Raw genomic sequence first — 16,036 nt, 5'->3', positions numbered from 1 at the left:
TTACAGTAAACAATATTAGCTTTTACTACAGTATAATCATAATCCCACAGCTATAAAAAACATGTATATATGCTTTTACGAAAATCAAAAATTAAGAATTTGAAGCAGAATCTGAAGCTAAATTTAAAATCTTTATCCACAGCTATCGCAAAATTTAAATTTATCATCATATATGACCTGAATAACAATGTGGGTGTTTGCGAAAAAATATTTTGACAGATTTTTGGTTCTAGTTTCTAAAAATTACTAGTTTTTTTAATCGGCAAAAATAATTTTATTAGAAAACTTGATAGGAATTTCTAAAAACTAGTTTAGAATGTTTGTCAAAAATTCTACATAACTTATTTCTAGAATCTACAGATTCCAAGAACTTGAAAAAGAAAATAAATTTGCAAAATTTTAAAGTTGGGTTCGGGTAGCTTTTGGAATTCTGCAACACAAATTCTCAAAAAAAAAAAAAGAATTAAATTCTCATAATCTCGCAGTTGTAATAAACAAGTTTCTCAACATCTACTAAAATCCGAAAACTAAAATCTGCAATAGTATCTAAAGCTAAAATCTAAAGTTAATTTGTATCTACACTTATCGCAAACACAGTTAATCTTTTGTTACGAAACTGTGACAACATAAAAGGTGCCGGTAAAAAAACTTACCACATGGGGGTATGCTGCGATGCAAGGACATGTGTATCAATTGTTTGCTGAAGTGAATGTTAGTATGGGCTTGGTATCTTTTTCATGTCCATAAATTAAGGGAAAATCTTAAATACACACTCCTTTAAGGTGTATATCATATGCACCTATTGTGTGGTCTTGTGTCACTTCATAAAAAATTACCTGCTGAACCGGTTATTCATAACATTTTAGGTCTATCGTAACTTTTATACAAAAAATTCGTAACTTTTCATTCATAACATCTATAATACAAATCGCGACGGTATGTGGCCCACATATTTTTCTTACATAAATCTTAACCGTTTGATTTAACACACGACGGTATGTGGCCCACATATTTTTCTTACATAAATCTTAACCGTTTGATTTAACACACATTTTCTGCATAAATCCTAGCCGTTGAACGGTGTGGTGGCCTACATATTTTTCTTACATAAATCTTAACCGTTTGATTTAACACACATTTTCTGCATAAATCCTAGCCGTTGAGTTGCTCAATATGGTCAATGTTTTTTGGTAATGAATGAATTTTTGATAATGATTGGGTGGACATTATATTCAGTTATGGACTATAAAGATTTGATTGGGTGAACAAATATAATGACTGATTTATAAGGGAAGAATTTTGATAATGAAATTAAAGTTGATTGACATGATATAATGGAGGTAATGAAATTGCCATTGATTGGGTTGGAAATTTGGTAATGAAATTGCCGTTGATTGGAGGTAATGAAATTGCCGTTGATTGACATCCTATAATGGAGGTAATGAAATTGCCGTTGATTGGGTTGGAAAATACAATGCTAGAAATTGCTGTTGATTCTCATCTTTATTTGGGTGAACGAATTTCTCATTTTTGGGACTCAAGTTGGGAGGAAAGGCCATTTATTTGCCAATTCCGATGCGAGGCCAAGGAAAGACCATTTTATTCCTTGCTTAATGGTCTGGCAAACCAAACACTACTACAAACATAATTTTTGAATTTTCCCGAGACCGTAAACAATACTGCAGTTCTTTTGCGCGCAAATATTGTTATGAAATAAATTGCCCTGTAATCGAAAAGTTGTGATGGCTGTGAATTCTTCATTCTCCATTCACAGTAAAATCTCTTTTTTCTAGTTCTCATTTCAGATTGCACGTTTTTTTGTCCCAGTTCTTTTTGTTCAGTCCAACTTCAAAAAAAATTTGATTACGCTCGGTTCAAATTGGAGTGATGGCTGTCAATTGGAAAAAAAATTGGAGTATGCAACCAATATTCAGGATAACGGTTTATGAGTGTAAATTCTCTTTTTTCCCGTGTAGGAGGATATTGGGTTTGCATACTGTGGGCGTCCGAGCGTAAATTTTTATTTTTTATTTTTTGTGTAGGAGGATAACAAGATTTTCAAAGGAAATCAGGCAACAAAAGCATATGTTTTTCTTTGGTCGTGAGTTGTATACGGTCTGTAGATTAGAAATTTCATCGTGAAATTGGTAATTGGTAAAGGCATGGTTTTTCTTTTTTAATTTGAAAGGGAAAGTGTTCACTACAAGAAAAAGGACGATTGGCGACGAAATCTAATTTTAGCTTCTTCGTGATCTTTGCCTATTTTTTATTATGGGAAAAACCGGTCATGATTTTCCTTGAAATATTTTTTTACTTTCTTTTTTGCTCTTTTAACCCAAAACAAATGCACCAGTCCAAAGTCTGAGGACTTCAAGGGGTTAATGCAAAAAATACCTAATGATTTGGTGTATCCAACATGTTCGATTGAATGATTCAGTGAATATGACTCCATTTTTTTGTGGAACAAAATTGCAATTGAGTGGGTATGAATTTTTTTCTCACAATTCTTTGATTCAACTTCCGCATTCATTTTGCAAATTGGGTTTTACTAAATCAATTTCTCTTCCATTATGCTTACTTATCTTGTTCTAGGTTTTATCGGGTACTATGAGTGATTTGTTGAGCAATACATGAGTACTGTGGCGGTTTGAAACCATTATATGTTTCTCTTTTTGATTGGCATAGTTTACAAGATGAGATTTGAAATTGTAACGCTCCGATTTTTGAAAACGTTAATTTAATAAATTTTTCACATTCATTAAATAGAAAGAAACATAAAGTCATTACAAGCCAAATTATCCTCAAATTCGTGTTACACTTATTTAAATAGATAAGGGAGGGGTACTAGGGTAACTTCTACTCCTCTGGACGTCCGTCTTCTTTTGCATTATTCTGCTCAGCACCGAACTCTTCCAAATTATAAAATTCTCCCTGTTCGTCTTTAAACTTTGGCATAAGATGCCAGAGTCACAAAAGTAACACCGTGAGCAATTAAGCCCAATAGCTAACTCTTATCCCTATGTCCCATACACTATCAAAAATAACATATAACAATTTATCAAAAACAAAATTTAGCATCACAAAAATAATCAAAGCTGTCAGTGTCTTTCAGAGTTATCGTAGCGTATCATAAACTGTGTAATCATTTTCCAAGTATCGATTCCACTTTCCATTTTATTCTCTCGAGCACCGGTTCCGCTGACCATCTTTCAGGACCTACCGGGCTCCCAGGCTAAGTTCAGATTTTGCCACCCAAAAGCACTGATTCCGCTGACCGTCTCTTTCAGGACCTGCCGGGTTCTCAGTCTTTAATCATTTCCCATTTCATAACGCATACACGGCACTAGTTTCGCTGACCATCCTTTCAGGACCTACCAGGCTCTTAGGCCTTACACACGCACCCGAGCCATGATTCCGCCGACCATTCTTTCAGGACCTACCAGGCTCTCATGCTCACACATGCACACTTGAGCCATGATTCCGCTAACCATCTTCCATGGACCTACTGGGTTCTCATGCTCACACAATCATTAATCTTTTCCACATTTCATTTCTCGTTTCTCGTGTTTCGTAGACATGCATCATTTTCTCGCGCTCACATTATTCTTTCAAAGTTTGCTACAATTATGCGATAATAATAAATCACTAATTTCATGCATTTCTATTTTTGACAACATTAAAAATTATAACATCACAACTTAGCAACAAACATGCAATTAATTAAGCATTACAACGATAAAATCAACTTCTCAACTTAAACAATTTAATCATGTGATATCATAAAAATAATAAATAAATAGTTAAACATATAGCACATCAACATTATACTTAGGTGAGCAGATAAGAGGTTTCTACCGTTCTTCTTGGCGGTAGAGCGGCTACGAAGTACGTTGGGTGAAATCGCGGGCGGAGTAACGTCGTTTCGGCTCGACCGAAGAATGAGAAGAAAGTACTTTTATTTTTCCCAAAACACAATACTTCTAGAAATTTTAAAAATCAAGGTCAAGGGATGATTTTAAGTGGTGTAGGAAAAGCGGCAAGATGGTGGTAGAATTGAACTAATTTCCTCCTCCTTTTCAATTTCTAGCCAAAACCTCTCTCTTTTACTCTCCAAACTCATACTAATCAAGCATGTGAGAAATGGATGATTGGTGGTGTGTGTGTGTGCTTGTGAATGTGGGAAGAATGTGGAAGGGCATGCCTATTTATACTAGTGAAGGAAGAATCTAGATCATATCAAATCAAATAAAATCTAGATCATAATCTTATCTTATATAACCTTATAATATCTAAACATAATCTTATAAAATCTAACAATATCTAATAAAATCCAATCCAATCTTAGTATATCTTATAAAATCTAGGAATATCTAAGAAAATCTATATCAAATCTCTCTCTCAATCTCCTACAATTAACTCCTTAGATTTGAGTGAATCACAATCTTAAATTGTATATCATATCTAGATTAGGATCCTATCTAGATTTTGCATATCATAGCTAGATTTTCTATGATTCCTTAGGATGAAAATTATGATTCTCTCCTTATCTATATCTATGCACTATGATTAGATTTGGATATCAATCTCTCCACTTGCTAGGATTTTGTACAAAAAAAATTTAGGTTAGGGTTTGCATGTACACATATACCTATATATAATAGGGTTTTAGTATTTTCTTTTCTTAAAAAAAAAATTATATCAATTACTAAAAGAATAGTAGATTAAAATATAAGAATTGCAAGATAAACGTTTAGTTTTTATTATGAAAAATTAGGGTTGTTACAGAAATCTTTTTTCCGATCCATAATCGGTGCTTTATGTTCTAAGTGGTTCAAAACAACTGAAATTAGGCATCTCCATTAAAAGGCTTAGTAAAAACAAAGCCACCAGAAAAAGTAGATCTGTCCATATGCGTGGACAATAAAGTCAATAATGAGTTAAACATCCAACATCTGTCACACATACTCTAGGGATTCAGAATTTATGATATCAGCCAATTCTTTTTTACTATTTTGGCTCTCTTTTGCGAATACGCTATGTTTTTCTGTGTTCTTTTTTAATATCTCCTCCAGGTTCGCATTTTGTTTGGAAAACCCAACACTATCGGATTTATGCATTGTAACCTTGGTTGATTATACTTTCATGTCTTTTATTTCAGACTTGCTAATTTGAAGAGATTTCTTTATCATGGATGACATTATGAATTCTGTCCATGTAAGTCCCTTTTTAATCTTTTAGATAGGCATCTTTATGATCTCCAATCCATGTGCTCCCTCCGAATAGATTACTAATTCTTCGAAATAGAATGGTTTGTGATATCTTGAGCCAAACTACAATAAATCCTTCATTTCTCTTTTTTTTTGCATGTTTTTATTTCTTTACAATTTTCTTGCATCTTTTTATACTATTTAAATTTCAGTTGTGTCGAGCATGGAACATGAGTATTGTTGTCCATGATGGACCCTCAAATGACATACGTGTGGTGAAGCTAAACTCACCAAACAACTCTATTCCTATTCTTCTTACATATGTGTTCACCTCATCGAGTAACTTTATTCCTATTCTCCTTATACATTTTTATCTTTCTAAAAGAAAAACCTGGAGGAAAGTGCAAGGGAAAAGGGAAGGTGACATCCATGGGCAGGGGAAAAGAAAATGCCATTCAAGTGGTATGATTCTTCGAACACTTTGTGTTTTTTTTTTTATTTTTAAAATCTATGTTGTTTGAATAATGATCATACTTCAGTAATTTAAACCATGACCATATTCTCTTCTATAAATTTCTATAATTGTTTACCATGATTTGTTGCCTCTACTCTACTTTTAGCTTTGTGATATGCTAATCAAATAAGTAGAGCCAAGACTAAGTCCTTATAAAACTAAAGCAACATACAAAAACGAAAAGGAAAATAAACATGATAAATTTACTGCAAAACAACTTCGGCAAATGTTGTTGACTATGATGTTTCGAAAGAAATAATCACACATGCCAATGTTATATAGATATGAAATGAAGCACCATATGTTTTTTTGATCGGTTGCATTGGCTAACTAGTAATAGATACCGAGTTGGTTGGAGCTTGAAGCTTAGAAAGTTTATAACTTTGTTATCAATGATTCAATAGAAGTGGAATTCCACTTTTATAGTGGATGATTTTGAATCAAACTGCGGTCTCTATTTTGGGAGTGCCATGTAAAAATCAGTATGTCATGGTTTGCCGTTGTTTACTTCATTTTTTGACAGGTTGTATGACATTAAATTTTTTTGCTAGATGATTGAAATGGTATATGAACTGAATTAAGCACCATCTATTTTTTTGACAGGTTGCATCGGCATATATTGAGTTGGTTGGAGCTTGAAGTTTAAAAAATCTACAACTTAATTTGTTATCAATGTTTTAGTAGAAGTGAAATTACATTTTTGTATTCAATTGAAAGGCTGATTATGTTTAACCTTTTCTTGATTTTAGAAGACCTGATGAATAAACGCTAGATGCTGCTATATTATCATTAAGTTTAAAGTGGATTTTGTGATTACAGTTGGGTTTTGCCAGTTATGATCTGTAGTGTGGTCGAATTCGCTTTGAATTTAAATGGCTGGCGATAAGTGTCTTCAGGTACAGGTGCTACAACTACTAGTTTGTTAGTTTGTTTATGTGCTAATTCAAGTTAACCGGTGAAAATACTTGAGCTATTATTTTTTGTTTGCGTAGTATGAATTTTGCGAATGGGGCCTTGGCCTTCAAAATTGGATATGAGTTGAATACCGATTTCGAGCTGTGCCTTCAGGCACGGGTAATCCCTAGTTTTTCTTACAAATCATAACCTTTCAGTGCATATTGTAACTTTTACACTAATCAATCGTAACTTTTTTAGAATCATAACATTTTGGTGTGTTTTATAACTTTATAAAAAAAAATTGTAACATTTTCAATTCGTAACATTTTCACTACGGAATCGTAACATTTTAGTCCATTTCATAACTTTTTAATAACGTATAATCAGTTGTGCAATTGATTACTTAATCAATTTTTTTTTAACGGTAGTTAATCAAATATGTAATCTATTATGTCAATGTTCAATTCCATAATCGATTAGACTTTATAATTGATTTTTCAATTGATTAGACATCATAATCAAATATACATTTGATTTTGCAATTTTGTAAATAGAGATTATAATCAATTAGACATCATAATCGAATATGTAATCAATTCTGTTATGTTCGATTATGTAATCGATTAGACAATATAATCGATTTAATTCGTAATTGAATTGAGTACGATTAGGAAACAATGTGACGTCGATTACTCAATCGATTTGCTAATTGATGGGTCTTAGTAAGTCCTCTAATCAATTGCGAAATAAGTTAAAAAAATATTGTAATAGATTTCAAAATCAATTGTTCTGGATAACACAAATAATTGATTTCATGATAGATTATATTTCTCTGCGGTTTCAATTGCGTAATTGATTGGTATCGATAACACTTGTAATCGATTACATTATCAAATATGAGTATTAGTTATTTGTAATTCGGATGCGAACACTAATTTACAAAACTCTAGTACGTAGTACGTCTATCGACCAAAAAATAAATAGCACGTCCTAAATATTGTTGTCTTTTACACATAATTCTAAAATGTATTGGTAAATTTATCTCGTCACCATCACTCTTTTGATCACCCATTAACTTTGTTAGTGTTTCCTACTTGATTAATACGGATGATCGACTTTGCTATTCCTTTTAATTGGACTATTTGTGTGAAATATTTTTTTTTGATCCTCATGTGAAAGTTCACTATGCAAATTAAAGGTATTGTGAAAAATGTTAAACATTATAATATTTCAAAAAATTCCAAAAAAAAATGCCTTTAACTTGACTTTTTATTACATTATGATAATGATAGTATCTTTTTCCTTTAGTAATTATCGAGAACAACGTATTTTAAAGAAGTAAATTATTTTCACGTAAAAATAATTTTAGCTTCAAAATTTTTTAAAAAATAAAATTATTATTTTTAACATAAATTAATTATCGAAAATAAAATTGGGCCTAATTTTTCAAAGGAAAAGAAAGATATACGCTGGTTGGAAAGAAAGTGAGAGGCTTGAGGGAATTTTCTTTCCATTTTGGTTAATTCATAGGGTTTACCTGTTGCACTGGTAACAGGTTATTTGTTAGTAACCTATCGTAACATTTTAAAAGGTCCAGATCATTTTTCAAACATCCAAAGGTAATCAATGAGGGTGCATATTATACACATTTAAATAAGAGGTGTGTATTGTAGCACTTTTCCCATATATCATCTCTTTTCGGTTTCTATTTGTCTGGGATTCAGCAACCCCAAAGTTTGTTTTTGATCCCATCGAATAAAAAACAGATTAAAAAAAAAAAAGAGTCTCTTCCTGCTTAAAGTTATTTGATTAATCCTGTTTTGGTAGTGGACGTGCATTTTACATTGCCTGTCATGCTTAAGAATAAGTTAAGTTCGATTGGTACGTAGCTTGCATTCTTTTTAATAGTTCGAAATACTGGTGCTATGAGAATCAAGGACGAAACCAGGATTTTACCCTAGCAGTGGCGAAATGTATACTAAAAAATTTTAGTGGTGGCGATACTATATAAGTTGGGCACAATTTTTTTTTACATATAATAATTGCATTTTCTAAAATTCTTGTCGTGGCGGTCGCCGCCACTAGTCCCATCCTTGATGAGGATCCATTGTAAATGTATATGATCTTAGCCTTTGAGTTAAATTATGTCGTAGTATCTCATTAATTTAGAATGTAGTTCAAATAGAAGTTCCAGTTCTTGGTTAAGCACGATGAACAATGAAGAAAAGGTCTGAAATAGTATATACTAGCGAATGCCCGTACCTGAAGGCACGGCTCGAACATTCAGCACACGCAAATTAAAACTGAACAGCAAATTTAACCAACTAAGACGCATAGAACAAACTCAAACACATAAATCTTGATCAAATAAAAAAATACCATCCAAAACACCAATGAAAATAAAAAATGATACACATTAATGAAAATGCGTGCCTCGAGGAGACATCTAAAAATAGAACATGAAACATGTCAAGACTAAAATCTTCAAGCATATTGATTCTTTCATTCATGTAAAAAGAGCATAATGCATGTAATACCAAAATTAGGATAGTAAAAAAGAAAAAGAAAAGGGCAAGAAAGAAAATAGTTTGTCATATCACCTAAATTGCACATTTTGTATCAAAGAAGTTTTAATTGTTTTGGTCCTAGACATTATACTCCCGTAGCCTCCTTATTCGTGCTTTGCCTAATTCAAAGAAACAAAAACATTATCTTAGAATAACCAGTTAGACCAATGTCAACACATTGAATTTGCTTCTTTGTACATTAGTTGCTCTGTTCAATGTCCTCTCCCGTTTTTCACCTTGGCATGGCATTTTCAACAATAGGGATGTGGATTTGTAGGAGTGCCCATTACTTACCATTAGTACAAACCCCAATCGTCAAAAAATGCTTAACCTGCATGATATAAAAAAAAAAGAATATTATAATCAAATCTTAACTCTTAACTGTGATCATGTCAATGTGTTATGATCCTGCATTGGGTGAATGAACAAAAATTATTTATCTAAAGCAAACAAAATGTGAAGATTATGAATATTGTGGTGTACTGGAGGGAACAAAAATATATATTAGATCGTACCATGAATTGAAACTTTGAGTAGCTAAGTTCTATTTTGGTAGAGAGTACTGAGAAAAAAGAATTTAAAATTGATAGATACATGATAGGAAAGTATATGAAAACAATAGGAGATAAGAATTATAAATTTACAATGAAACCTCATTTTAGAGGCAGCCCAAATTTCGGAGAAGGTTGACAGATTGGATCTAGAAAATCAATCAACTATTTCCTTCTTAAAATTTGATATATTAGGTAAGGTCATGTTACATGGGGTATTTACTTCTACCATAAATATAAGAATTCAGTTACGTTCAAATGAACATGATCTTTGTGGACATGGTTTTTGTATTCTTTTCCATGTTGGAAAAATTTATCCCTCAAATTAAGGGTTTGTTACCCTTGATTTCGGGAAATTAGAGGTGTGATAGATATTTGTACAATCATTTCTAAATATGTTGCTGGCTATACTTCCCGTAGATCTCAGCCGTTTAAAAATGTATACCAATCTAATAACGGTCGAAAATATACAGATTCAAAAACTATGAAAAACTATGAAAAATTAAGTGAAGAGGACAACTATGGAAAATTTAAATGCACAGACATAATTGGGTTGCTATTCCGTTTTAGTTTAATATAACCATGCACGGGTATAATGGTTTGTAGATCAGTTGAATAACAATTAAATTATAAATAAATCATTGAGAAGCAAACAGCTAAACAAACAAAAAAAAGAGTGCATTCATATGGAATAAAACCTTCTGTTTTGCGTAGAATACGTCATTGATTGCCACCGTTCGAATCACCCGATACTCCTCCCCAACCAAATCCAGGCCCTTTAAAGATCTAACATTAAACATCCTGATGTTAGAGAACCAAAAAGTGCAAAAATCATTGAAATAATTTATACTATTTACAATGAACCGCCAGAACAGAGTTAAGTGACACTGACACCAAAAAATGAGTCCTCACCTCACAATCTCCTACCTCTTCAAACTTTGTCGAACACCTTTCCGTCTTGTCTTTTCCCCTTCGTCTACAACCCTCATCAACTGGCTGCCACACAAAATAGGTTTTCAAATTAGTTTCCAATTGCCAAAAGCATATAAAAATATGGGATTCAAGTAAGTACCGTTGCTTCACGCCAATAGGAGCAGAAAATAGGTCCCGGTGGGGTTGCGGCGCAGGGGAAGGAAGAAAGCCTCGGGACGGGATGACGCTGGACTCGGCGATTAAAACCTGGTTCCAATCGGCGATTAAACCCGGTTGTTGGACTCCAAACCTATGGCGATCAAAGTTGAGGACGCCCGATAGGCGGAGTGGTAAGGATGGCTGATTGTGAAACCGACGTTGATGGGATCTATGGAGCTTCCACCGTACAAATTCCATCAAATTATACAAGAATGAACCAAAACTACCAAGACTTCGACACAGGCACCCCATGTAGAAGCAAGACCGACGAAACTATCAATACAAATTCCATAATTTCCATTGATTTAACTGTATATGTATTCCATTGATTGGCCAATGTAATTAATTAATCAAATTTGCTTTGAATGTTTGAAATAATTCTTTTAGGTTAATAAATACGTAATTTATGGGATAATTGTCTCAAAACTGGAATTTTTTTGAACGGATTCTTTTAATTAAGCCATGATTTGTATTTTGTGGAATGAATGAAACCTAATAAAACATCAAAAATGCTAGGGGTACATATGAAATGTACATATTATGTACATATCAGTTTTGTGGGGCTCACCTTGGGTCCCACAAAGATGATTCAAACTGCCCATTATTTTTCAAACATTTTTTTATAGAGCCCTGTAAAAAATCAGCACAACCCGATATTGGTAAGGATTTTTTCTTAATTTGTGAAGGCGAAACTACTTAATTGCTTAGTTTCGCCCCTATAAATTCAAAAAAAATCCTTACCGATATCGGGTTGAGCTGATTTTTTACAGGGCTCCATAAAAAGATGTTTTAAAAATAATGAACGGTTCGGATCATGTTTGTGGGACCCGAATTGGGCCCCACAAAATCTATATGTACATTGTATGTACATATTGTATGTACCAATAGCACCACTCACTCATAAAACATTTACTCCTCCCCAACCAAATCCGGGCCCTTTAAAGATCTAACATTAAACATCCTGATGTTAGAGAACCAAAAAGTGCAAAAATCACTGAAATAATATATACTATTTACAATGAACCGCCAGAATAGAGTTACGCGACACTAACACCAAAAAATGAGTCCTCCCCTCACAATCTCCTACCTCTTCAAACTTTGTCGAACACCTTTCCCTCTTGTCTTTTCCCCTTCGTCTGCAACCATCATCAACTGGCTGCCACACAAAATAGGTTTTCAAATTAGTTTCCAATTGCCAAAAGCATATAAAAATATGGGATTCAAGTAAGTACCGTTGCTTCACGCCAATAGGAGCAGAAAATAGGTCCCGGTGGGGTTGCGGCTAGGGGAAGGAAGAAAGCCTCGGGATGGGACGGCGCCGGACTCGGCGATTAAAACCCGGTTCCAATTGGTGATTAAACCCGGTTGTTGGACTCCAAACCTATGGCGATCAAAGTTGAGGATGCCCGATAGGAGGAGTGGTAAGGATGGCTGATTGTGAAACCGATGTTGATGGGATCTATGGAGCTTCCATCGTGTGTAAATAAAAACAGCAAGTTTAGGGAGACATAAATAAAATCAGCGAGTTTAGGGAGACAGAGTTAATCAGTGAGTTTAGGGCTTGTTGGAGGCGGAGGAGGAAAGGATGGTGAGAAGAGGATTGAATAAGGTTTGCAGAGGAGATCGAGATTGAATCTCAGTCAAATAAAATCAATATACGTTCTTACACGTAAATAGGTAGGTTGCTGTATAATTTTTTTTATCATTATTACCTTTATAGATAATGAATCTCGGCCAAGTTAATTTGTTCGAAATTAAGGAAGGTTTCCTTTCATCCCTCATTCTTTCCATCGTTTCTAAATATATCGTTAGCGCTTTTACCCGTAGATCTCAGCCGTAGAAAAAATGTGCACCGATCCTATGGTCCAAAATATAGGAGGAAATTTAGGGATTCAAACACTTCCCTGTCATATTATATAGATTATACTCATTTTGTTCAATTTTCAGATTTTCAATTAAACGATGCATTTGTATGTCCTTGAAACATATCGGCACATCATTAACTCACCTTTCATTTTGTCAGTGGCTGCAACCCTTCTTTTGTTTGCAAAAAAGATGATTTGAACTCAAAGTGATGTTTATTGGCTCAAGTTTCTTCAGGTTCTGCTCTTGGCCTTTTTTCGTAACTCTTCTGTTTTCTTTCAAAAATACGAAGCTGCAATTATTGGCGAGATTTACTTTTAGAATTGGTCCGGCTGAATTGGCCAAATTCTTTCAAAACAGTCTAAATACACAATCTATGGAACGCCTATGTCCGCTGCTTTTGTTGTTTCTTGTTTTGCTTATTCCTGCTCAACGCATCTATTTTCATGTTGTTTCCTTTTCCTAAGTTTGAACCTACTTGTTTGCATCTGCTTGTAAATCTGCTGGGGCCATTAACTGAGCAGCAGTTGTTGGGTATCACTAGCTTGCAGCAATCATCCCAACGAGCAGAAGATGCCTTGTCCCAGGGAATGGAGGCATTGCAACAATCGAGTTGGCCGAGACTTTGGCTGGATCTCTTGGCCCTTCGGGTTCATCAGGGAATGTTGCAAACTACATGGGACAAATGGCGATGGCGATGGGAAAGCTAGGAACTCTCGAGGGCTTCATTCGCCAGGTAATTTATTACTAGTATGCAATCGTTATTTCACTGGTAAACAGGCCCAACCAAGCGACAACCTAGGGCCTCCAGATTTGGGGGCCAAATTAATTGGCCCCCCAAATCGTGAAATATATTAAATATAATGTATGTGAAATATTTCACAATGATGTGAATGTGGCACAGTGGTGAGGCACGCGTGATATAAAGCACTGGATCCCAATCCCAAGTTCGACTCTTGGCCCTTTTTAGTTTTTAACGCCAAACAGTTTTGGAACTGGTACAAAAAATGATTATGAAATGACTTTTTTGAAGCTTGAACTCACGATTAAAGTTCTAAAATGGTAGTACAACTATTGGGCCACTGAACCACAAGACTATCTTCTTTCACATATTGAACATCTAATTAATATACATAATAGTAGAGGCCCGTTTTCAAACCCGCTTAGGGCCCCGAAAATCTTAGGATCGGACCTACTGGTAAATTGAGTGTTACGTGTTTCTCAACTCTCCCTCACACTTCTGATCTTCCAATTTGTCGCCTAGATGATGAGATTTTTTTCAATGCATATTGGTCGGTGACTTTGTTCATGTATTTGTTGATGGGAAAAAAAAAAAAAAATCATGTAAGAGCACAAGTGGAAAATAGATATAACAAGAATTAGAAAACCCAAAGTGGGAAAATATAGGCGCAAGGGGGCAAAGTGGGATATCCCTCCACAATTGGAATTATGGGTTTTTTGAAAATATATTCCGAATAAAGTTCCATGCATGGCCTCATGGCAGTTTTTTTCGGAAAACTATGTGGAATTTTTCGTTAGAAATTTGGAATTGGAAAAAATTCGATAGGGAATCCAGTTGAATGTTGATATGGATATACAGTCGTGTGTTTTATCCGTTCGTTAATATCAGGCTGACAATCTAAGACAACAAACACTGCAACAACTGCACCGGATATTGACGACCTGCCAATCGGCTCGTGCTTTGCTTGCTATAAATGATTATTTCTCTCGGCTTCGAGCTCTTAGCTCTCTATGGCTTGCTCGTCCACGGGAGTAACGAAGCATATGATACGACACCGATTCGCATTTCGAAGGTGAGTCTGGCTGTGTTCTCGGTAGTGCCATGTATGATTCAGAGTTCAAATTATAGGCAGTGTTAGTAGCCATGTGTAGCTGTTGTAATGATCTTGTTTCTGTTGTAATGGTACAGAGTTTTACCTCTATGGAATTGTATGATCCTTCTGGTGCTGGGTTTGTATCATTTTCACTCGATAGTCACTTTTTCAACATAGGGTTATGTAATCTAAATCTTTTTCTGATCAGCCAAAAAGAAGGGGGAAAAAGATCTTATTCTGACCAACCGATTTTATGGTTTGAATTCAATGATATTGTTGTTGTTGTTGTTGTTCTTATTATTATTATTATTATTATCTGAATTCAATGATATTGTTTTTTTTTTTTATCATCTGAATTCAATGATATTGTTGGAAAGGTAGACACTGTATTTGGTTTGCAATTTTGAGATTTATTTTTGAGATAAAACAGTTCTATAGATTTGCGTATTTTTCTGTCTTTAGTAAAAAAATTTAACATTTTGACAAATTCTTTTACTTTTTGAATATATAAAGGTATGCTATGTACATTCAAAATGTATAAAATAAGTAAAAAAAATTGACAAAAAATCACTGAAGGCGAAAAAACACGAATAACAAAACAGTCAAAAGTTTTAGAGATATTATTTTTGAGAGAAGAACCAAACAAAGTGTTGAGTCTCTGAGTCTCTCTCTCTCTCCAACAGTAACGGACATTCATTCTATGGCCACCATCTGCCTCCAATTATTCACCCACTCTATTTGGGTAGGTAGCCTTAAATCACATTTTGTTAAGACACATTTCATTTTCTATTACATTGATAGGAACCCACTTTCTGTCTGGATTTTTTGAACTAACTCATTTTGCCCAGGTTGATTGGTTAAAAGATTTTGAATATTTTTAGTTGATATCAGTAATTGCTCGATCAATTAAGTTGTAAAGTAGTGTTCTAGACCTGAGAATTGAGCAGAATCAGATTCTTCGATCGAAAACTTATTGACAGATTGTGCTGAACTTTTGCCCGTCTCCAAACCAATCAATCTTGAAAAAAAATGTGCAATTTTGATCATTGAAACGAGAACACCAAATGTGCCTAACCAAAGCTTGGTGAAGGTAACCACACAAAAAGGATAAGTAAACAAATTTCCGCTCCTCTCACGCAAAGGCTACTTATATCTTGATGCTACATCTTCTTCGTAGGACATAGGGATGATGTTGCGCAGCACTGTGTTGTGCACACGTGTTCACACACATGTGCGCAACGTCTTCTTAAAGCATTTACGATAAAATTGTAGACGCATCCCGTGTGCACACCATCTTCTTAAAGCATTAGCAATAAAATGGTAGACGCATCACGTGCACACCCGTGGATACTTCAACTTCTCAAAGCGTTCACAATAGAATCGTAGACGCGTCACGTGCGCACCCATCGCTAGTGTTACATTACATACCGATGCCTGATGTTCAAATAAGGTTGATTTTTTTGCAGAAGCA

At 34.4% G+C, this 16,036-nt stretch overlaps 1 protein-coding gene and 1 long non-coding RNA gene across 4 annotated transcripts; one reads left to right on the top strand and one right to left on the bottom strand.

The window, feature by feature from the left end:
- Positions 1–8,685: 8,685 nt before the first annotated feature.
- Positions 8,686–14,828, top strand: LOC131312557 (transcription factor TGA2.2-like). Of its 3 annotated transcripts, XR_009195906.1 has the most exons (4): positions 8,686–8,846; positions 12,891–12,967; positions 13,255–13,466; positions 14,361–14,828. XR_009195906.1 is itself a non-coding variant. In XM_058340403.1 (3 exons), exons 1-3 carry the CDS (start codon positions 8,829–8,831, stop codon positions 14,505–14,507), a joined length of 357 nt encoding a protein of 118 aa, XP_058196386.1. In that variant the 5' UTR covers positions 8,758–8,828; the 3' UTR covers positions 14,508–14,828. The 3 variants fall into 3 exon arrangements, 1 of the variants encoding a protein (XP_058196386.1); XM_058340403.1 differs by lacking the exon at positions 12,891–12,967 and having other exon boundaries at positions 8,758–8,846; positions 13,275–13,466; XR_009195907.1 differs by lacking the exon at positions 8,686–8,846 and having other exon boundaries at positions 12,813–12,967; positions 13,275–13,466.
- Positions 10,240–10,915, bottom strand: LOC131312559 (uncharacterized). The gene is made up of 3 exons (XR_009195909.1): positions 10,809–10,915; positions 10,664–10,732; positions 10,240–10,522 (listed from the first exon to the last, which is right to left on the bottom strand). It is a non-coding gene; the product is annotated as an uncharacterized LOC131312559 (long non-coding RNA).
- Positions 14,829–16,036: the final 1,208 nt, after the last annotated feature.

Source organism: Rhododendron vialii, chromosome 13a (genome assembly GCF_030253575.1).
Source record: "Rhododendron vialii isolate Sample 1 chromosome 13a, ASM3025357v1".
Taxonomy (NCBI): Eukaryota; Viridiplantae; Streptophyta; class Magnoliopsida; order Ericales; family Ericaceae; genus Rhododendron; species Rhododendron vialii.
Note: the sequence above shows the minus strand (reverse complement) of the source record. Positions and strands in the feature narration are given on the sequence as shown.

What these genes read in the sequence shown, in the direction of transcription:
- LOC131312557 (XM_058340403.1), top strand. An exon ending in TCGAGGGCTTCATTCGCCAG is followed by an intron (nt 13,467 to 14,360) that starts GTAATTTATTAC and finishes CGTTAATATCAG; the next exon opens with GCTGACAATCTAAGACAACA.